Source organism: Rhinopithecus bieti, unplaced genomic scaffold (genome assembly GCF_001698545.2).
Source record: "Rhinopithecus bieti isolate Rb0 unplaced genomic scaffold, ASM169854v2 scaffold_36166, whole genome shotgun sequence".
Classification (NCBI taxonomy): domain Eukaryota; kingdom Metazoa; phylum Chordata; class Mammalia; order Primates; family Cercopithecidae; genus Rhinopithecus; species Rhinopithecus bieti.
In genome coordinates this window covers 162,934-187,583 of record NW_016815144.1, presented here as the reverse complement: position 1 = coordinate 187,583, position 24,650 = coordinate 162,934, and the positions used below count along the sequence as shown (strand labels likewise).

Sequence of the window (24,650 nt, the reverse complement as noted above, 5' to 3'; positions counted from 1 at the left end):
TTATAACACAAATTTACAGGAACATATATAATATTATTCCCCCAACTTTCACATTTGATATTAGCATTAGAGTGGCACTTCACCTTTACTCAGCACCTCCATAGAAGTTTGTCACCAGTCAGTTACACCCACTTTAGAGATGTTCACATACTCAACCTAAAGGCTTACCTGTGTGTCCTTGGTCTCTGATTTAAAGATGCTGTCCTGCCTGGACTATGCTGACTTCCAAGCCTAGCAGGACTCGTCATATAGTCATTAGGAACTGTTGGGGGTTTAACAGGTTCCAGGGTTTTGTAAGGAGTATTCCGTCTAAAGAAGCATAGTGGAAAAGGAATAATGAATAAAAAAGATAAAATTGTATTTTCCCAAAATATGTGAGTCTCCCTTTGTGACCATGTATACCAGGATTTAAAATATACATAATAAAGTTTGTAATTTTAAAAAATATTCTTCACTGGGATATACAAATTTTGTCATTTTAACATGAAAACTAAAATTTGTTTCCTTTTCCTAAGAAAAACATAGGAAAGGGTAATTTAAAGTCCTAACCTTATTTCTAAAAATTATGGTTATAATTTTTTAAATGCTCAGTAATATTTTAAATGTACATCATTTAAATGTACTTTAAAATGTACATCATTCTCAGTCCAGTCACTCATAAGCCACTGTTCTCTAAACAGGAAGCTAAATTTCTTTACATAGGAAGCTACAACTTATTCCTACCTCAATATGGCAATAGAGACATACATTCTAATCATTAATTTCTCAATAAATGATTCCAACTTTTCTGTTTAATAACTTCATGTTTTTTTTCAGGGGCAGAGGGTTTAATTGATAAAAATGAAAACTAAGACCTTCTTAAAAGAAGACTGATTGTTGAACAACCCCTCCACCAAAAAATAATAAATCCAATATAATATTCCCAGTGTTAAGAAAAGCAACCTTAAAGAAATGTAATGCCCTGGCAAGTATTCGCTATATTTAGTACACTGAGAATTAAGAAGGAAGAAGCCACTGTTATCTTTTCTACTTGTCCAAATGGCCTTCCCATGGAGCTACTCTAGTATAAAGAGGCCTAAGAATACCAGGAGAAGCATAGTTACAAATAAAGTGCATAGTTTCCTAAAGTAAAGAGTCCCTAAGTCTCAGACACCAATAGGGGAAACAGAAGAGCTGTGGACTAAGCCACACTACACAAAAGTAGACACTGGTCAAAGTTCTATAATATAGATACTGTAAACACATGCAAAGGCACCATTTGGAATACTCTAATCATTCCATTTAAAACAAGTCAGATTTATATTTTTTAAAAATTAGATGACAAAAAAATAAACAATGCCATTTATACATATATAAAAACTTTCCTGGTACAGATTTTAGAGAGTATTACAAAGCCAGCAAATTCATTTGGGATTCTGTTCAGGAAAATAGGAATTAAAATAAATTTGTAAAAGGTAGTGTCACATAGAGAAGGTAGTGTGGCATGGATCCCATATACTTACTTAAGTCACAGAAACATCTTTTCCTTTAGCATATGAATTCTTTCGTAAAATGTAGTTGAATTCTTACCCCAGTGTTCCCCGGCCTGACATGGGAGGACTTGGTGGTTTCTGAGTAGGAGGATTTGTTCTCGACAGTGTGCCAGTTCTTGCAGGCTGGTTATTTCCGTGCTAAAATGTAGAAAGAAATGCTTTTATTTTTATATCAAATTGTTCTCTTTGTGTTTTAACACCATGTATTATTTTTTTTTAATATCAGAATGTGAATTAAGGATTCCCAGACAGTTTGAATAAAGACTTTGGTACTACAGTTTAAAAAGTCAAGGAACCACTTGCACTTGGTTTTCCTATTATTTTATGCCATTCATATCACATTGTAGCAAAATACATGTGAGATGACTGGATTGTTTATCTTATTTTATTGTTAAACATGTTCACTGAGATCAGACTTATCTGCATTCAAACACTGGGTTTCCTACAAATTTTTGAAATGTGTGCATGAACATAAACTATACATCTTGTCAATTTGCTCAAATACCCATCTGAAAAATCATCTTCATCCTAACAATTCAGTAACAAAGTCACATATGATGTCTGGGAAACCTCCTAATTGTAAGTCAATGAAAGCAAGGCAACTACCGAAAAATGAGCAAAGCAATAAATGTTAGCAAAATTAATGTTCCTATATAAATGTAGATGTCAATATATCTTTGATATATTAACACAGCCAAGCTAAATGTTGCTTATTTGAACTGAATTTGAGTATATTTAATCTACATAAATCCTACAGGGAAAAGCAGACAGACATAAGAAGAGTTTTCAAATTTTAGTGGCTCTGCAGCCTCTATCAATACAGAGGAAATACTGTGGATCAAATGATAAGTAATGGCTCTTACCTTGGCTTTTAGCCACTTTACGTTGGCAAAAAAAGAGGGGGAAAAAGTAGACATTAATGCTAGGTAAGTTATATCTGATAGGACAGGTTTACATTTACAGTTATTCAATTCATATTAACAAGCTTTTTTCCAGCCATGTTTCAAATACTTTGTAAAGAAAAAGATATCCGTAAGTACTGGGGAAATACTTATGTGTTTCACATATTTTTCAAAAGAATTATACTCATAAGGAAACCACCACTTAATTATTCCAATCTCATGCAGGCTCAATGATTTTTTAAGTCAGTATTTTATCCTATGGAGCTAATCCAACCGAATCACAGATGATTTAAAAAATATGTTCATTTAAATACAAACACCATAACACATTAGATGTGAAGCTACTTAAACACATTGGTGCATAAGACCTAACACTTTACTGGATAATGAATGTCCAAGTATGAGTATTCATTACTTCAATGGTAGTATAGTTTAAGTGATAAACTGCAAATGTTAAAGTTCAAAACCACACATTGCTTTCAAAAATGAAAAAAGGACCTAGTATCTCGAAGCTTTAAAAAACTCATCATGCACATTGATAACTTAGCCAGATGCTAACAAAGAAATAAACAAACAGGGTCTGGAAAACTCTCTCATTCCTAGCTTCTGAACCCCAATCCTGAGCAGGTCAACACTAATAGGAAGTTCTAAGTACCTTTAGTACTAAGTTTTCATCTGAGCCAGTTAAGTCAAAATTCAAAGTTGAAGAAAAGTTGTTTTGATCCCAAAGGCTCCTTTATTAAAGCTGACTAGCCTACACAACATGAAACACTGTGTGGAGTCCTAAAGCATCACTACTTGTACAATGCCACTAAAAAATACATATCTTCTGGTTTTAGAGTCTAATTTTTGATAGATTTGGGGCCTTCAAGTTTTTTTTAATACATCTGACATTCTCAACAAGTAACTACCACTTTTCAGGTGGCCACAAGGCAATATCAAAGGAAAACATCCAAAGGAGAGATTTGGTATCTCTTGGATACATTCTCATTTATAGAAACTGTGCCAGAAATATGGTACACTTCAATGTTTGTTTAAAATGATATTGCTTACTTCTATCTGGAAATAACATCTGGCACCCTACCAACCATGACATTTCACACCTAAAGAATAAAATTTGAGTAACATTATTAGAATCCTTGAAGATAGGCCGGGCGCGGTGGCTCAAGCCTGTAATCCCAGCACTTTGGATGGCCGAGACGGGCGGATCACGAGGTCAGGAGATCAAGACCATCCTGGCTAACACGGGGAAACCCCGTCTCTACTAAAAAATACAAAAAACTAGCCGGGCGAGGTAGCGGGCGCCTGTAATCCGAGCTACTCGGGAGGCTGAGGCAGGAGAATGGCGTAAACCCGGGAGGCGGAGCTTGCAGTGAGCTGAGATCCGGCCACTGCACTCCAGCCTGGGCGACAGAGCGAGACTCTGTCTCAAAAAAAAAAAAAAAAAAAAACCTTGAAAAAAAAAAAAAAAAAATCCTTGAAGATAAAATATACTAATGTATACTTCAGCATCTGTATTATGATATATAATATACTTATATACCAATGTACATCTTATAATGTATATACATAATACACTAAATACTATCCTAAAATAACTAAGAAAATATTCTAAATATATCCACGTATCTCCCTTCATTTGTCATTTCAAGTGGATAAGAAACAGAAAAAAGCATTCAAGTATAAGTTGGTCCCAAATGGAAAGAATACAAGAATTAGATTGGGGATGAAAATTCTACTTGAACTCTGTGCTACTATGCAACGGTGTAAGCTTTAACCTCTTATGAAGTTCAGCCTCCTCTATTAAGTGTTATTATATATGCAGATGTGTCAATGTTGGCGAGTGTTAGTAGGAAATAACCTCTGTATCTTACATCTCAAAATACTAATATTTTGTCAGAAATCTATAAAATTTTCCATTTAAATATCCTCAAAACATATCCAAAATGAAACCGTTTTTTATTTCCTTAAGATCTCATTTCAGGCTAGGCACGGTGGCTCTTGCCTACAACTCCCGGCACTTTGGGAGGCCAAAGCAGGTGGACTGCTTGAGCCCAGGAGTTTGAGACCAGCCTGGGCAACACGGCGAAATCCCTTCTCTTGAAAAAATAAAAATAAAAAATTAGCCAGGCATAGTGGCGCATACCTGTAGTCCCAGCTTACTTGGATGGCTGAGGAGGGAGGATCACTTGAGCCCAGAAGGTTGTGAGCTGTGCTTGAGCTACTGCACTTCAGTGAGACCCTGTCTCTTTTTAAAAAAGATCTCACTTTGTTTCCTTAACATTTACCTTTATGGATGAGTAATTTCACCATTTGCCTGGAATCGGTTTGAAATTCCCTTTGATTCCTCCCTATCTTCTAAGTACATCATAGTTTTGTATGTCATAGGCACTAAATGTCTAATGTTAATTCTTTTTTTTTTTTTTTTTTTTTTTGAGACAGAATCTGGCTGTTTTCCAGGATGGAGTTCAGTGGCGCCATCTTGGCTCACTGCAACTTCCACCTCCTGGGTTCAAGCGATTCTCATGCCTCAGCCTCCCAAGTAGCTGGGATTACAAGTGTGTGCCACTACACTTGGCTAAATTTTGTATTTTTAGGAGACAGGGTTTTGCCACATTGGCCAGGCTGGTCTGGAACTCCTGGCCTCAAGTGATCCTCCCTCCTGAGCCTCCCGAAGTGCCAAGATTACAGGCATGAGCCACTGTGCCCAGCCAAGGCCAATTCTTTCTTTGAAATGATTCTTAACTCACTCCTCTGCTTTATAAATTAAAAAAAAAAAAAATCATTCCTATGTAAATATTATAAAGCTTTAGTTTCTACACTGTTTAAAAAAATTAATCAGAAAGCCATTAAGCTGAGACAGCTCCCGCATTCTGGGTTCCTACTTAGGCAAACCAAAACACAACTGACAGTAACTTAATCAGAAACCTCCAACTAACCTCTAACTAGGAACTTTACTAATCAGAAACCACAATTAACTTCTAACCAATCAAATATTTTGCTTGTCTTGCTTCTTTGAACTTCCCCCTGCTTCATGTCTCTGTGGTCTGAAGCTGCCCGATTCATGAATCACTGTAAACTCAAACTCCAAAAAAAGTAACATACCTAAGTTTATCTTTGAAGACCAATAATAAAATCTAACAACTCCTAGATCACATAATCTTTTGAAGCTTAAAAACAAGCACAAAAGCACACACTAATCCAGTCATCCCTTGGTATCAAGAAGGCTTGGTTCCAGGACCCCCATGAATACCAAAATCCAAGGATGCTCAAATCCGTCATATAAACTGGTGTAGTATTTGCATATAACTAACACTACCCTTCAATATACTTTACATCATCTCTAAATTACTTATAATACCTAATACAAGGTAAATGCTATGTAAATAGTGATTATATTTATTTGTATTATTTTTTATTCTTGTATTGTCCTTGTATTTTTTACTCTTTTTCTTTCTGGAATTTTTTTTATCCAAGGTTGGCTGAATCCACAGGTAGAAACCTAGATATACAAAGGGCCAACTACATATGAAAAGTCCTTTGTAAATTATGATCCAGGCTGTTAATTATTATTAGTGTCCATCAAAATAAATGTAAATTTCTTTGCTAAGTATTCAAGCCTTCCCTATTCTAGCTTCCTCTCAAACCTTGTGCTCACTTACAAAGATCATCTTCTTTTCATTCTCCTTTATGAATATGTTCTGGTAGTTTCTCTATGCTGGGATTCTCTTATACATATCTTATTATTATTCCCAAAAATCAAACCAGATTTACTTTGGGATATTTTGCATATTTTTAAATTCCTATTAAACTAACATGTACCATTTATTTCACAGCATAAAATGCATTAACACAGTAAATACTATTTAAATAAAACCCAGGTATATTTAAATACAAATACCAAAACACTAAAATTTATATCACAAAATAAGAAAATGCAATGGAATATTAATCTTGGAGTATGGCAATCATAAGCATAAAGCCTAGTAGCTATAAGAAAAATATTAATATATTTAGATATAATTTTAAAAATTCTGTATGTATATTTTTTAAATACCAAAAAACATCAAAGTCAAAAGCCAAACAGCAATATGAGTAAATAGTTGCCAATATATGAGTGGCTACTAACTCTTTAAACAGAAAAAAAAAGGACTCTGACAAGTCAGTAAGAAAACAAACTTCTAAACAGAAAAGTGGGCAAAAGATACAAAAATAATTTGAAAGCTGTAAGCAATGTCTCACTATCCTCAAATAATTTCTAATAATTTTGGCCTGGCAAATGTTCATTAACTACTACCAAAATTTCTACCTTCACACATCTCTACAACGCTCTGGAAATATTTAAGCCAACAATGATCCTTTAGAGAGAACACAAAACTAAGAAAACAAAGCAGCATTAAGACTACTGGAGAGAAGCAATTGTGTGTATGTGTGTATTTTTCAGTCACAGAAACAAACTATAGACAAATATGCCAAATAATCAGCTTCTAAAATATATTCTTCTCACAGACCATGCACCTTCATCCCTCGCCAAAAACATATTTTAAAATAGCCTGCATAACAATCTGAATGTACTTAATGTCACAGAACTATACACCTAAAAAGAGTTAAATGGTCATTTTATGTTATGTATATCTTACTGCAATAAAAAAATCTAAAAACAAAAACAAAGCCCCCCACCCTTGTGTCTAATGTATCCATATTATGGCTAGAAAGCAGATTTCCAAAATTCACAGTCCTATACTTTCAGCATATATTATGCTGTTTATATCTCCCACTTACACATATACGATGAAATAGTTAAATTTTCTCATCCAAAACTTCCTTGTAAAATTTGGATTCATCTTATACTCAGCTAAGTACTACGTCTTGAACTGTTAAATACAACTACTAGTTGAGGGATGAGGTAATAGAAGATATTCACTACTATAATGACAGAAAAAAATTTTTAATGAATGTGTACTGCTTTGGTAGGAATAATCAAGGTGAGGCAAAATGGGGAAAAGTGGGTGTGAGTGTGAGTGTGTGTGCGTGCATGTGTGCACGTATACAGGTATATATGTATACATACATGCATGCATGAACATATTGTTTTTCTTTAAATCTCAAGGTGGATAGTAACACAAAAGACATTTTCCCCAGATTCTCAAAACTCCAACACCAGAGATCAGTCTAGTTTAAAGCACCTTGAATTAAAACTGAATTTCAGCTCTTATACAAGCCTAGCCACATCTCTGAATAAAAATACAAGAAATAAACAAGCAGTCTCCTCTGCATTTGCAATGTGTTCCAATTTTATATAAATTTACAGACATAAAAAGTGAAGAGGAGATTCCAATAGTCTCAGAGAGGAATAGAATAAAGGTTAATGCTTTCAGCTATACTCCTCTCTCAACCAGGAACCCCAAAAAATCCAGAATGTAACAGATCTAGCAACAGCACCAGTCAGATCAATCAGCTAGGACAAGCTTCAAGATTCTAGCTGACTCCTTAACAACTTAAAAAATATTCTGAAGACCAGAATCCAAATCAAACAGTCCTCTTAGAAAGGAAATACCAAATTTCAAAGGAATAGTTTATCCTGAGCAGAGACAGCGAAAGAATTTAGGTCATTCCAAATGCTTGCAAAATGACCCATAAATACCAAAAAGCTGACACACTACAGGTATCCTTCAAGATCAGCTAATTTTCCATGCTTAGAAATGAACACAGGCAACACATCATCTCTCTCCTGAAAATCTGTGGGGTTTTTTTTTTTGCAGGGAGAAGGGTGGGGGGTTAAGACAAAATTACATACAATTTTCATTTTTTAATAAGTTGCTGGCATTACATACACACACAGGTATACAAATATATATACATATTTAGAAATGAAATGATAAAAGTATTTATAAATTATTTTCTAAAGTAATTTTGAAAAGCATGTAGATTTTTATTTTTAAATATTCAGTAGAGAAAGAAAGACATGGAATTCACAACACAAATGGATATTTGTCTAGGATTTATGGTTTAATAACCATTTCAAATTTTAATATCATTTTTAGTATAGCCTATTCCACTGATGAAATTACACCCCAACCTTAGTAAAAATGCATATTAAAAACTGTATGAAAATTATAATGCTAGTTGCTAAAGAGAATCTATTAATTACAATTATCTTTATCACAATATTTCCTATCCAAAATATTTACTGGATATGCAAATTAGTTTGTTAATGTAATATAAAATGCTTACCTTGACACCATGGCCCACATCATCCAGAACTGTGTAATCGATGGGTTTCCGAATATACCTTACAGGGCGCTCCATATTCGCAGGTGCTATTATTTTGTGAGTTCTTGACGTATTCTTATTTGTTGTCAAAATACCAATCTCTCTTCGAGCCACTTTCTCTTTATGAATATCCACAGTCTATATTTTAAATTTGAACAAAACAAGAAAATATTATTTGGCATAATATATTTGCTATCCATATACATTGGACCATATTTAGGATGGACCACAGGACTGTACACCACATGTCTACTTTCCAGTGAACACTATTAAATTATACTAGGCTAAAGGAAGAGAATGTTTAGTGGTGGTTTAAAACACCAATTAATGTAATGGATTTGATTCTAAAACAATTCTTTGGAAAGCAGTTTTCTTTCCTAACAATTTGGTAATGTGGGCCGGGCATGGTAGCTCACGCCTGCAATATCAGCACTTTAGGCCAAAGCAGGAGGATTGCTTGAGTTCAGGAGTTCAAGACCAGTCTGGGCAACATGGCAAAACCCTGTCTCTACAAAACGTACAAAACAGCCAGGCATGGTGGCATGCACCTGTGGTCCCAGCTACTGGGGACGTGAAGTGAGAGGATCACTTCAACCTGGGAGGTCAAGGCTGCAGTGAGCTATGATTGTGCCATTGCACTCCAGCCTGGGCAACAGAGGGAGACCCTGTCTCAAAAAAAGAGAGAGAGATTTGGTATGTGTAGAACGGGAAAGTTGTCCTGGTATGAGTAGCTGACACTTTATTTATTCAGTGTGATGCAGAACCCCCCTGATACACACCCCCAAAAAAGTAATTACAACACAATGAAGCAAGTGCTATAATGACACATGCACAGTTCATTCAAAATTACTATAAAGGTGCTGAGAACAAGACAATTAACTAGGTTGAAAAGGGTTCATTTAAAGGCTTTATAGAGTACATAGGTTTCAAAGGATAAACAGGAGTCAAGAAGTGGATATGAAAAATATTAAAGGCAGAGAGAATAACATCCTGCAGACAAAGGTTTAAGAGAGAAAAATGGTAAGAGCAGATATACACTGTCAGCAAGCAGCCTGGACACCTGTTTGGCACAGCCTACCTAGGACTGGCCTACAAGGTTTTTTAAAAATATTTTTTTAATTTAGTTGCCAACTTAAAACTGGACAGTAGCCAGCACATGAGAAATAATTATACAACTGCTCAACAACTTAAAATCTGGCTTTATAAGGAAGTGATGACAAATTTAAATTGAGTGACATGATCACCTCTGCATTTTAAGAAGATCCCATTAGCAGAGGTATTGAAGATAGAAAGAACAAGACTACAGAGAGTAAAACCAACTAAGGGGCAATTATGGTAGTCTAGGTGGGACGAGGCCAGGATAGGAACTGAAGCAGAAAAGGGGGAAAAAAAGAAAAGAAAAGGTACTCCCAGGGAAAAGAACAGTTCAATGTTATGCTTGAACCAAATCTGTCACAATTCTGTCATATTTTATCAGAACTTTTTAAATGAGAAAGAACTTCTAATCAAAAATGCTATCCTAATTCCAAACCAAGATAGAGAGAGACACCTCTCCATGAGTATCTATCATTTCTGTACATCTTGTGAGAAGATGCACTAACTCCCTTTGTTCTGGATGTTTATAGAGTAAACAGCCTTAGAAAATACAGCATCTCCTTAGAAAGCAAAGGCAGAATTGTTTACTGTCCAATATAATAAAGCTAATGTAACCCCCCAGGAGAAAGGTTTTTTGCCCATTATAAAAGATGTGGTCCCCTAAATTGAGAGTACTTTTTCTCTAATGCACACAACTGTGTATGCAAAGGCATCACTTGGCTCTTTGCAGTATCCTGTGGAAATTGGGGCTGTTTTCTAGCACAAATGCTGACACTCTGGCTACTACTATTGCCATGAGTAATGATGTCCTTTGTCTCTGATCCAGGAGTCTCATGTCTTCCAACAGAATCCATGAAATTGTGGTAGCCTAACTCATCAGTTAACAAGGATAAATCTCGGGACCGTCACAATTTTCGATTGTTCTGGCAATGAAAATAGAATGCTGATGGGGACAAAGCTTTCTAGAAATGGAAGGAAAGACCAGTTAGCAGAAATTGAGAAAAGTCCACGAGAATCATTAATGAACATGTTGTCCATATTGTATGGTCAACCAGGCAATGAATGATCCTCCACTTTACTGCCTGTTAATGAGGCTGAAATGAAGTTTCAGGATAAGTACCAGGAAGTAGACAGATTCAAAGACAACAGCCTGAATGATGCCCTGGTTATTGTCAACACTCCTGCAGATGGGAGGACTTCCTTATCAAGCTGACAGTCAGCCTCAGCAGGTGTGCCTCGTGAAATCTTCCAGACTAAGATTTGTCGGGAAGCGGGAGATGGGGGCACATAAGGTTCTGTTTCCTTTGGACAACAGTTACAAAGACATGCATCTACACTGAGTTTGAAAGTAAGAAAATTTGCAATCATTGTTGGCAGAGCCAAACAAATCTTTAGAAATTTGGCTAGTTTGCTTGGAAGATGAGGAGCATGTAATTACATTGTTCAGGCATGTAATGCTTGTTAAAGAAGAATGGCATTTTGCTGGCTATCTTAGTGCTCAGCGACTACTGCAGTCTACCTTGTCAACATTCAATCCTTTCAAGATGACTACGAAGGGCCTCAGCATTTTCTGGTGGTATAACCTGTCCACTACAAGGAACCTTTGATACTCTTGGGGAAATTTCCCTAAGACAAACTCCCTTGGACACCAACCGGTCTACAGACTCCTACTGTACTAGATAGAGTTTAAAAAGAGGATCAAGGTGATTCACTGGAGAATCAGAAACTAGCTCAAAGAATCTACATAATTCTTGCTGTCAGTCCTGCAGCCTTAGAAAACTCCAGTAGCCCTAGTATTGAAATCAAGCAAGAATTTAAGAGATCTTATCTTGATATTATCTTAACAATGGAGCAGCAAACAGCCTACATTAAGGTAAACTTCTAAAAAATGATGCCATTGTGCAGTTCAAGCCCGTCAGCCAAAGGGTACAAAACCCATTTCCCCCACCAGAAAGCAACAAAGCTGTAGCTGTTCGATCAAGGTGTTCCCAAACAGAAATGGATACCGTCCATAATGATGACCTTTTTTGTGTGTGTAAGACAACATCTTGCTCTGTCACCCAGGCTGGAATGCAGTGAAACAATCACGGCTCACTGCAATCTTCAAATTCTTGCACTCAAGCAATCCTCTGACCTTAGCCTCCTGAGCAGCTGGGACAACAGGTGCATCCCACCATGCCAGGCTAATTTCTTTAATATAATTTTTAGTAGAGACAAGGTCTCACAATGTTGCCCAGGCTGGTCTCGAACTCCTGGGCTCAAGTAATAATGATCTTGCACAGAATACAGGGTTTTGGTTGGACCAAAATTACTGCAGGTTTATTTGACTGATCAGTACACAGCTATAGTACCACTCAAAACTGAAAGTAAATGTCTCGTGTTCACTGGTGCAAAGCTACTCTCTCCCAGCCTCCCTCATCCCTCAACCTCAGCTGCTTTACAATGAAAGATGATTAGGAGTGGGGCCAAGTTCTCCAAGTACCTAAAGGAGACTGAAGATCACACACACCTGGGTAGGCTACATAACTTTGGGGAGAGCACAGATTCAACATTTTACGGTTCTGTTGGATACAGGAGCCCAAGGCACCTTCATACCCATCCTGTGGAAGAATAAGTTACCAGCTTCCAATACTGAGGTCTGGGTAGGGTTCAAAGTAGGGAAGGGATGCTACTGTGACCTTTTGGGTGGGGCTCTTTGGACCATTCACTGTACTACTATTTGTGGCTTCCACTGCTGAGTGTATTGTGGTATTGATATTTTACATGCTGAACTGTGAGTGCTCATAAGCTCCAGGGAGATCATGCTCACTGTCAAGAGCCCATGTAGAAAGGCTTTAGTAAGTCTGGGGCCCCACATTCCTTATGACCTGTTTGAGTACAAGTCTGAGCATAGATGACTTTTCTGAGTAGACCCTCTGGCAAGAGGAACAACCTCTTCTGAAGGTAACTCGTGGGTTTGGATTCAACGCCTCCCTGACATAGCTACTAAGTATGCCTCTTTTGAAAAGAGAACGAGTCAACTCAAATGCAATGACTACCAAAGTGGGAAAGGCCCAACAAGCCTCTCTCATCACATGAAGTGATAATATTCAAGAATGCAGCCAGTATGGCCCCTAGGGCATCTCAGCTTTACATGAAAAAGTAGCAGCTTCTCCCTTTGAGAACATCTGATTTAGCATTCTGCCACCTAAACCAAATCTGCTAGCTCAGTGAGGCCCTTGATTCACAAAGGTTCCATAAATGCCTGGGCCTGTTTCACTGATTATTCAACTAAGCGGAGACCCTGTGTGCCTAGTGGGCTGTAAACTCCAGTGCCCATAATACAGAACTGAAAATGGGTGTGGTTGCTTTGTTCCACCAGCAAAACTCAAGGACATTCTCACAGATCTGGCCAATATTCCCCTTGAAAACCTTGTTATATTTTTACTGACTATCAGGCTATTACCAACAGGCTAGCTATTTCGTCAGCCACTAGGAAAACTACAGAATGACATATTAAGACATAAACCATGGAGATCAATTGTAGTTGCTGATCAAACCATCTGGGTCACTAATACAGATGGTTACGGTAAGAATCCATTGTCTGATGAGACCAATTATAATCAAGCTACTGATCAAACTGCACTGTTAAGGCTGCTACCACTGCTGCTGGATCCATCATCATACAAGACACAGCAACACATCTATCATCATAGAGTGGATACAAAGTAAAAGACTCTATGTTCCTGATGCAGAGGCTGCCACCTCATCCCAGACTTGTGAGTCTTGGAAAAGGACTCATTTGTCTCATGGTGAGAGGAACCACATCACATGCTAATGGCAGATTGGTTGCATCAGACCTCTGACAACCTTTTTCAGGTTATCAGTGGTGTCTCACTGTTGATGACACTTTTCCAGGGTCTGGTACTGCTATTCCAGTTCAATCAGCTGACTCCAGCCATACTATTGTGGTCCTTGATACTAATCTGTGTCCTATTTTTACTTTCCACATCATTTGCAATCTGACGATACACTTTTTATCACAAAAGTCACTCAACAATGAGCTGTTAGTCAAGGTATCTGACACTCTACCATCCACAAGCATCTTATATTGCTTAGTGCTACAATAGCCTTATCAGAAATCATCTCAAAAAATTCAACAACAACAAAAATAAACCCGACTCAAAAATAGACAAAAGAGTTGAACAGACATTTCTCCAAAGAAGACAGGCAAACAGAAGCTGGGCACGGTGGCTCACGCCTGCAATCCCAACACTTTGGGAGGCCTAGGCGGGCGGATCACAAGGTCAGGAGATGGAGACCATCTTGGCCAACATGGTGAAACCCCGTCTCTACCAAAAATACAAAAATTAGCTGGGCATGGTGGAATGTACCTGTAGTCCCAGCTACTCAGGAGGCTGAGGCAGGAGAATCGCTTGAACCATGGAGTCAGAGGTTGCAGTGAGCCGAGATTATGTCACTGCACTCCAGCCTGGCGACAGAGTGAGACTTCATCTCAAAAAAAAAAAAAAAAAAGAAGACAGGCAAATGGCCAATAAGCACATGAAACGACACTCAATATCACTCATCATGAGGGCAATGCAAATCAAAACCACAATGTGACACAACCTCACATCCACAATGATGGTTATAATAAAAAAATCAGGATGAGGAGAAACGGGAGCCCTCGTGCACTTGCAGTCACTGTGAAACATAGTATAGTGAGATTCCTCACAAAATTAAAAACAGAATTAGCACACAACCCAGCAATTCCAATTATAGGTATATACCCAAAAGAACTGAAAGCAGGGTCACCTAGCAGCTTTATTCACAACATCCAACTATCCATCAACAGATCAATGGATGCACAAAATGTGATATATACATACTATAGAATAGTATTTAGACTTAACAATGAAGGTACTTCTGACACATGCTACAATATGGATGAACCTTGAGGACATTATGCTGAGTGAAATATGCCAGTCACAAAAAGACATATATTGTATGATTCCATTTATATGAGGTAACTAGAGTAGTCAAATTCATAAAGACAGAAAGTAGAGATAGTGGTTGCCTGGGGGAGGAAAGTTCAATAGACACTTGTTGTTTAATGGGTATAGGGTTTAATTTCTACAAGATAAAAAGAGTCCTAGAGATTATTAGTTGCTCAGCATTGTAACTATACTTAACACTACTGAACAGTACACTTAAAATGGTTAAGATGGTAATCATATATGTATTTTGCCACAATTTTTAAAAAAATTTTAACCATCTCAAAAGATTTCTGAGTATACCTCTGTCACCTCCTCCTCGTCTACACAGGAGTACAGCAGTTTAGTCGCTAAATGTGGCTGTCTCCAGGAAGAGAACAGCTCCTGGCCAACTGGGATTCCACCCTGACCATTTCTAAGCATGATGCTTCTCCCTTTCCTCTAATGGAAATCCCAGGCTAGCTTGATTGGTCTACTCTCTGGGTGGCAATCCAGTCAAAAGGAGGTCTTTGGTATAAACCTAATTCAGCTTCAGCCACCTGGAATTGACAATCTGGATTTTCTTGCTGGATTTCCTTGGTCTTAAATAATAATGACCACTTAGTTAAGTATACTGCTTCCCCTAGGGTGGCTCATGTGGACTGAAGTAGGAGACATAAAAGGGTCTCTGTAAGTTTAACAAAAAGAACCTTTGTCGCTCTTGCACCTGGCCCTTCCAGAAAAAGGTCTGGGTTTGAGTCAGAGATGACTGGAAAAAAGGTAAAGCTAGCTACTGGAATGGGACACACTGATTTTGTGGCAGTCGAAGGGGTACAACAACCCTGTCTGGCACCTGTGGGGAAAACACCTTAGATGTTGGGAAGGAAAAGGAGGGACATTAGTGATCTGTCTTTTAGAATAATCCCTCACAAAGGACATTTCTCTGCAAATGTGCAAAACCTCAAATTTAACTGACTACTGGGTCTGCCCCTACCCCGCCACACAGCTTTGATCACTACTCAATCATCATTCTCCTTAACTGCACAGTCTCTCGGAAGCAGCAGCAGATGGTCCAAGCTCCCAAATCTCCCACATGAAACACCTGTCCATAACTTCAGGCGTCTTTTCAAGGCACAGTCATTTCAAGGGACAGATGAATGCCATCGAGTTGGTGGCATAGATAATAAATAGGACAGATTGGACTGATTGCCTTCAGGCAGTCTCTCCACAAACAAGTACTAGAGAAGTATTCATACTGAACTCGGAACCCTAAGGTTTACCAGCCATCAGGGAGGCCACATTGGAGAAACCATCAGCCTGTGCCCTCTGACTTAAAAGTAGGTCCCACATAACTGGGAGGTGGTGGAGGGGGGAGTGTGTCGGAGGGGCAGAAGTAGGACAATATAAACAACACATTCTTTATAGGCACAGAGTCCTTGGGAGTATTTCTTGTTTGGAAGTCAGGCATTGCCTCCCTTCAGAAAATGTGATGACTTGCACACCAAGGGAATAATCGCTATAATGGGAGTCATCCAATTAGAAAAGTTTATTTGAAATTTGTTCTGGACTTTAGCTAAAGCAATCAATGACATCACCTTGGGCCTAGAGGCATTCAGGACAGTCTCAAATCACTAACCAGGATTTTTACAGATAAAAGAATAGCCCTACACTTCCTCTTTGTAGACCAAGGCCAAATCTGTGCTATATACTCTGCAGTAACTAGATTAATGCCTTGGGCCAAGAGTAAAGTCAGAGCAGAAACAAAGAGAAAGCCACCACCTGGCTCTCTTAGGTAGACCCTAAAGGTTTATTGCATTTGTTCTGTTGGCTGGGTCTCGGACCCTGGGGAGCATAATTGAAGTCATATTGCAGTCTGGCCTCATCCTGCTATCCTGTTGATAGTAACTTTAATGAAATGTGTTATAAGAAAAACTGAACGGATCTGGTCCCAGGCTCTGTCGGTAAGACTAATCAGAGTGACCAGTGAAGCTGTATAATCGTGGGAAGGAAATCTTACCAGAAGCCAAGAAGGTATAGAAATGAAGGTAGAATACTGTTGGAAGGCAATTATACTTGAGTCTTTCATGTCTCTGTACCTGTTGCGAGTAGAGGGACTGATTACTTTTGTACCATACCAATTTGTTACATATGTTTGTATTATATAAGGAATGGTCTTGAGGGATCAAGAAACAGTGTCTCCCTCAGGAGCAAAAGGCAGGTTTGTTTGCTGTCTAGTACAATAAAGACGTCATTTCCAGTGGGCATGGTGGCTCACGCCTGTAATCCCAGCACTTTGGGAAGCTGAGTGAGGCAGATCACCTGAGGTCAGGAGCTCAAGACCAGCCTGGTCAACACAGTGAAATTCCGTCTCTACTAGAAATACAAAAATTAGGCGGGCACGGTGGCGCACACCTGTAGTTTCAACTACTTGCAGGGGTGCTGAGGCATGAGAATAGCTTGAACCTGGGAGGTGGAGGTTGCAGTGAACCAAGATCATGCCACTGCACTCCAGCCTGGGGGATAGAGCGAGACTCTGTCTGGAAAAAAAAAAAAAAAAAATGTCATCTCCCTCCAGGGTGAATGAAGGTCAGGTAGGCTTACAACTTACTACCTATTATCAAAGTTTGGGTTCCCTAAACTGGTAGTCCCTCTCCTGTAACAGACTGCAGTGCATTACAGGAAAGGCATCACCAAATGCATCACTCAGCCCCTTTCACCTTCCTCTATGGAGCAGTGGGTTTGGGAAACTGGCACAAATGGTAACACTCTGGCTCCCATTATTCTCATCAGTAATAAAGTCCTGTGTCTCTGGTCCAGAAGTCTTCTGTCTTATACCAGCATCTACAAAAGATGTTAGCTTGCATGGAGGGCAAAATCTGACTCTTAACAGTTCTTGAAAAAGCTGTTTTTATAGTGAAACAATTCACACATTCTGACCATCCCCATCCCCAAGTAATTCTGAGGATTATCTGATACAATCATTGATGTTACAAAATGTAAAGAGCCGCATTTTTGTAGAATGCCTCTCTACACTTTTTTTTTTTTTTTTTTTTTGACAGGGTCTTGCTCTGTCGCCCAGACTGGAGTTCAGTGGTGCGATCTCAGCTCACTGTGCCCTCTGCCTCCCGGGTTCAAGCGATTCTCATGTCTCATGACTGCCCAAGTAGCTGGGACTACAGGCATGTGCCCCCACACCCGGCTTATTTTTGTATATTTTGTAGAGATGGAGTTTCACCATGTTGGCCAGGCTGGTGGCAAACTCCTGACCTCAAGTGATTTGCCCGCCTCAGTCTCCTAAAGTGCTGGGATTGCAGGCATGAGCCACCATACCCAGCCTCTCCACACATCTTTTAAACTCCTCCCTTTTCTAATAGGTCCAGCATTCGTACAAATTTTAGCTCAATTCTGCTCAACACAGAATTAAGTTGAGGAATCCCTAACTCCATAGAGGGGAAAATACCGAGACTTCATTGGAAGTTGGAAAAGATGGACCAGTATTTACCTAGGTTTGTTTCTACCTCTCCCAAACACTCATTCTCTGTCTCCTTTGTAAGGTCATCTTACAGACAGTGCCTCCAGGTTCACTTTCCTCTTTATAACCCCTCAGTAAATTCGTCCACATTCAGGCTTAAATTACCATATATACATACAAACTTTTATTTATCTATTCAAGAATGCTCATCTAAGCTGTAAGTTCATGTATAAAACTGACATTCTCTCAGATATTTGAATGGTAGCTTAAAGTGAACATGTTCAAAATCAAATACACAGGCCACTCAATCCTATTTCAATGTTCCTACTTCAATTCTCTATTAGTTTATGTAAGTCAGACATCTAGCATTTACTTCATGTTTAATTTTACTAAATCCTGTCACATTTACCTTTAAATACCAAAAATCTGTTTCTAACACTTTAATCCTACTCAATCTACTACCATCTCTCACCTTGGCTATTGCAACAGTCTTCTAATTGGTCCACTTGTACCCAATCTGGCCTTTATCCAGTCTGTTCTCTATGGTGTAACCATGGAGAGCTTTACAAAAGAAGTAAACTTGAGAAAACAAAATTAAAAATGTGTACATTTCACCTGTTTAAACCCTATTAAAAGAGCATCCCACACGGTCCCCAGTCCTCAAAGGAAAAAGTAATTCAAAATGTCTTGTTCTTTCCCTGTTTTTCTCAAGCATGATGGAATCCACAACTCTCCTCCTTAAAATCATCCTTTTTTCACCCTTCCTACTTCACTCACACTCTGCAGAATTATTCAGGACACAATTTCAAATTACCTGAAAAATTCTACTCTGGTCTACTCTCTCTCCATTCTCTCAATTCTGAATCATAAAAGTCCAAAACACAACATGTCCAGCAAAGCACAACCCTCCATATGGCAGGGTGACCAAATAAAGCGGGTAGAGAAGGGAACAGGTTTGGAACATTTGTGTAACAACAGCATGCATATGTTCACCAAGCGAGAGTTAGCTTTTTCAGAGAGACTAATTCTTTCTCATACTTGAATTTCCTTACTTTCATACATTTTTCTTCAACTTTACATAGCTAAAGCAGCAGTCTGACATTAAAAAATAATAATAATAAGCTTTTAGTCTTAATGTATGAGAGTCAAAATCAGAGTAACCCCAGTTGAGAAGAACTAGATGGCCCAGGAGATTACCCTATAGCAATTCTTAGACCCACTGGTTTTAAAAAAAAAAAAAAAAAGCTTGCAAACTTGAAATTAGAAAATTATGTTTGAATACTAACTCTTTTGCTTACTGGATATAAAATTTTATACAAGTTTTAATTAATTAAAATTTCATTTTGCTTATAATATTTGGCTCTGTGTCCCCACCCAAATCTCATCTTGAATTGTATTCCGATAATTCCCACGTGTTGTCGGGGGACACAGTGAGATAATTTGAATCACGGGTTCAGTTTCCCTCATACTGTTCTCATGGTAGTGAATAAGTCTCACGAGATCTGATGGTTTTATCAGGGGTTTCCACTTTTGCATCCTTCTCATTTTCTCTTGCTGCCGTCATGTAAGAAGTGCCTTTTGCATCCTGGCATGATTCTTAGGCCTCCTCAGCCATGTGGAACTGTAAGCCCAATTGAACCTCTTTTCCTTCCCAGTTTCAGGTATATCTTTATCAGCAATGTGAAAACAGATTAATACAGCTTATATAAAATGGGAATAGGATATTAGAAACTAAAAAAGTACTAAAAATTAATAAATCTGAATCTTATTTATCAAACTATCCTATCTACAACTCTGCAATTAAGATAAAGCATTTCTAAAATATTAATATGAAAACATGAATGTATCACATTATGTATTTGAAATATGATGAATGTGATTTAGGTTCCAATCTCCAGTTTTGCCACTGGCAATACAATTTTGAAGAACTCCTCAAGGCCAGTCTTAAGATACCAGCAGTTTGAGGCCGGGCGCAGTGGCTCAAGCCTGTAATTCCAACACTTTGGGAGGCCGAGGTGGGTGGATCACGGGGTCAGGAGATCAAGACCATCCTGGCTAACACGGTGAAACTCCATCTCTACTAAAAATACAAAAAATTAGCCGGGAGTGGTGGTGGGCATCTGTAGTCCCAGCTACTCAGAAGGCTGAGACAGGAGAATGGCGTGAACCCCGGGAGGCGGAGCTTATAGTGAGTCGAGACCGCGCCACTGCACTCCAGCCTGGGCAACAGAGCCAGACTCTGTCACACACACACACACACACACACACACACACACACACACACACACACAAAACATACCAGCAGTTTGAAAACTCAACTGATTCCAAGGTAAACAAATGCTAAAATTCAACACACACACACACACAAAACATACCAGCAGTTTGAAAACTCAACTGATTCCAAGGTAAACAAATGCTAAAATTCATTTGGAAAAAAAAAAGTGGATCCTCATTTTCTTGGCAGGAACTGGGCATGTAGTCCTACTCCCTGTTACGTACAGAGGCAAAGGGAAGAGCTCTGGCCCCCTTTAGCATGTCTTTGGTGCCATGCAGCTTCCTGTCTGCCAGTTCTATCCTCAAGCACCAGGACACCAGGGAAAAGGAAAAAGAAAAAAGAAAGTGGATCTTAGAGGTAGGGGTATCAAAAGTACTAACTAGAGAAAAGATAACAACCCAAAGACAAGTTCTCAATAAATGAAGACCATGCTTGATGCATCAGCACCTGAAGGAGAAAAGACAAAATCAAAATAGAATGTACATGAAACAAATTTGGAAGTAACCAATAGAATGAACACGTACGGGTGAATACCTTTTAAAGCTTGAATACATACACACATTTGAATTACATATGCTTTATATAATTCAAAGCTCACAAAATTCAAGAAGTATAACAAATGATGGTGTTTCCGTTTCCTGGCTAAACATCAAATGACAATAAAAGACATTGTTTAACTACTCCCCTGTTCAGTTTTGAAATTATGCAGTGGTTCACAAAATTTTTAATGTGAGGGAAATCTACACATTTTAAAAGGGATTTTCTGTATTTTATTAATATTTTATGTTTTTATTTAACTTTTAAGCTCAGGGGTACATAAGTAAGATGTGTTAGTTTGTTGCATAGGTAAACATGTGTCATGAGTGTTTGTTGTACAGATTATTTCATCATCCAAGTATTAAGCCTAGTATCCATTAGGTTTTTCCTGATCCTCTCCCTCTTCCCACCCTTCACCATCCAGTGGGCCCCAGTGTGCACTGTTCCCCTCTAGGTGTCCATGTGTTCTCATCATTTAGCTCCTACATATAAGTGAGAACATGCAGTATTTGGTTTTCTGTTCCTGCATTAGTTTGCTAAGGATAATGGCTTCCAGTTACATCCATGTCCCTGCAAAAGACATGATTTCATTCTTTTTTGATGGCTGCATAGTATTCCATGGTATATATGTACCACTTTTTCTTTATCCAGTCTATCACTGATGGGACATTTAGATTGATTCCATCTTTGCTACTGTGAATAGTGCTACAGTGAACATACATGTGCATGTGTCTTTATAACAGAACAATTTATATTCCTTTGGATATATACCCAGTAATGGGATTGCTGGGTCAAATGGTATTTCTGTCTCTAGGTCTTTGAGGATTCACCACACTGTTTTCCACAATAGTTGAACTAATTTACATTCCCACCAACAGTATAAAAGCGTTCCTTTTTCTCCACGACCTCACCAGCATCTGTTATTTTATAGACTTTTTAATAATAGCCATTCTGACTGGTATGAAATGGAATCTCATTGTGGTTTTTATTTGCATTTTTTAATGGTCAGTGATGTTGAATTCTTTTTCATATGATTGTTGGACGCGCACGTATGTCTTCTAAGAAGTGTCTGTTCTCTGTTCATGTCCTTTGCCCACTTTCTAATGGTTTTTTTTTTCTTGTAAGTTCAAGTTCCTTATAGAAGCTGGATATTAGACCTTTGTCAGAAAAATGTGGAACACTTCATGAATTTGCATGTCATCCTTGCACAGGAGGCATGCTAATCTTCTCTGTATTGCTCCAATTTTAGTGTACGTACTGCAGAAGTGACCACTTATGTTGTATTTTTATCACATAAAATGAAATTGTACTGCAATGAGATGGTAAAAATGACATAGTTGTAGTTAGTCCAATACACAGCAAACAAAGCCTCTGAATTTGGGTAATGCAAGAGGCGTAATCTAGAGCTAATAGTGGCTGTGCTCAGTGACTCACACCTATAATCCCAGCCCTTTGGGAAGCCAAGGAGAATGCATCATTTGAGTACAGGAGTTCGAGACTAGCCTAGGCAACATGGTGAAACCCCGTCTCTACAAAAAATGCAAAAAAATTTGCTGGGCATGGTGGTACACACTTGTAGTCCCAGCTACTCAGGAGTCTGAGGTGGGAGGATCACCTGAGCCCAAGAGGTCAAGGCTGCAGTGAGCCACAATCACACCACAGCACTACAGCCTGGGTAAGAGTAAGACTCAGTCTCCAAAAAAAAAATAGAGCAAATACAATACAAGTGGAAAACGCTTTTGGCAGACTCAATATGACAAGCAAAAATCATACCAAGAGTTGTGAGAGAGACAAATGGCAATATGGAACATAAGATAATCAACAGGAATATTCTACAGTAAAAATCACTAGAATACCCTGAATAAAACCCTAAAAACTCTCTCCCCTATTATATTTTACTTCTAGTTATAAATAAGAAATAAGGAAACAGTGAGATAGGAGTTTGAAAGAAAAACCTGGAAAAAAAAATTAAATGGTCTTCAAAACCAGATACAACACACCCCATCTAACTCACAACCACATATACACCCGATCGTCCCCCTTCTATCCCAAGTTATCTTGATACCAAGTCTTTCCAAACTGATCTACAGCTTCAATTTATTCCAATAAAAATGCCAACAGAGATTTAAAAGGTTCTAAATTTATATGGGAGGGCAAAGGGGAAGGAATGGCTGAGATATGGTCTAAAAGAAAAATTAGAAGGGAGGAGGGTAACTTGCCTCTTGAGATATTATGAAACCATAGTAAAGAAGATAGTAGGGTTCTTACAGGGTTAAATAAATGGACCAATACAACAGAAGAGAAAATTCAGGAAAAAAAATCATGCTTATAACGAAATTTGGTATCTTACAGTGATAGCACAGTAAGAAAGAATGTATTATTTGAGTAGAGCAAATATTTTGCCATACAGAAAAAAACACTGAAAATGGATCCCTACCTTAAACCATAGGAGAAAACTAACTCCAGATCCTTTAAATTTAAATGCAAATAAATGGCATATTTATACTTGAAATATTATACATTATATACATTAATGAGAATGAACAAATTACTAATGAATGAACTAATGTATATGTAATACAGAAAAATCTTAGAAATTATAATGCTGAATAAAAAAAGTAAGCCATGCTAGGGTACATACAGGATGAATCCATTGTTATAAGCCCAAACACAAGCAAAATTAAACAATAATTGTTTAGTGATACACATACATGTGATTTTTAAAAAATGGTAAGTCCAAGGGAATGATAAACATCCCTTTTGTGGTGGGTGAGAAGTATACAGAGAAAAGAAACAGAATTGGTCATTTTCTAGTTTTTAGTTTTAATGATGGATTCAGAGATGTTTGATTTATTATTGTATATGCATAACATATATTACATTTATTCTTTTGAATAAGTATAAGATAATTTTTGTCTTTAATTACACACGAATAGCACACAGAAAAGAATGATTAATATTCCTGAAGCAACTTCAAAAGACTCCATGAAAGAAACCTCAATTTTGCCAGCCATATCTGGCAGGTAAAAGAGAAGAAAGGAGAGTGGGGGAAAAGGTCAAAATCCAAGCACAGCAGACAGCATAAGCCAGGGGAAAAAGGCATGAAAACACAACACCTTCTCTGAGATTAGAGAAAAGCTAAAATAGCATGAATAAAAGTAAGCTGAACTCTAATTAAGAGTTAAATATAACATTATGGAAATTAGGAAGCCAATCTTGAAAACTTATTTTTAAATGGTCAAGCAAGGCTTTTATTAAAATAAGCAGATTGGGAATTGAATAAATAAAATTAATTGTATGGTAAGTAAATGTTCTAAAGGAAACATTAAAATATTCTAAAAGCAATTACATTTAGAGAGGAAAACATTTTCTAAAATGTAGAAATAAAACGATAAACTCCAAAGCAGTCAAGATTTTAAAATTATCTTTTAAGATATGATTATTTTAAACTGCTGTATAGAAATAGGTTTTCATTTTGTTCTTTTTTCTCTCCCTAGTCACTCTGGAGGAAATAAAAAGAATACATATGCTTCTTTTAAAGATCTTCCAGAAAAATCCTTCTTAATCACCAAAAGACAGAAAGGCAGGCAGGAAAGAAGTATGACATAGCAA

At 37.9% G+C, this 24,650-nt stretch overlaps 1 protein-coding gene across 14 annotated transcripts in view; it reads right to left on the bottom strand.

Moving 5' to 3' along the window:
• ABI1 (abl interactor 1) overlaps nucleotides 1-24,650 on the bottom strand; it is a 118,246-nt gene that overhangs the window by 21,684 nt on the left and 71,912 nt on the right. For 8 of the 14 annotated variants that reach the window (XM_017852985.1, XM_017852990.1, XM_017852986.1 and 5 more), the window contains exons 3-6: nucleotides 8,669-8,845; nucleotides 2,396-2,410; nucleotides 1,570-1,670; nucleotides 169-309 (exon numbers count right to left, since the gene is read on the bottom strand). In XM_017852985.1, the coding sequence (XP_017708474.1) occupies nucleotides 169-309; nucleotides 1,570-1,670; nucleotides 2,396-2,410; nucleotides 8,669-8,845 (434 nt within the window). The remainder of the gene's footprint in view (nucleotides 1-168; nucleotides 310-1,569; nucleotides 1,671-2,395; nucleotides 2,411-8,668; nucleotides 8,846-24,650) is intronic. The other 6 variants (XM_017852987.1, XM_017852991.1, XM_017852995.1 and 3 more) reach the window with 1 other exon arrangement.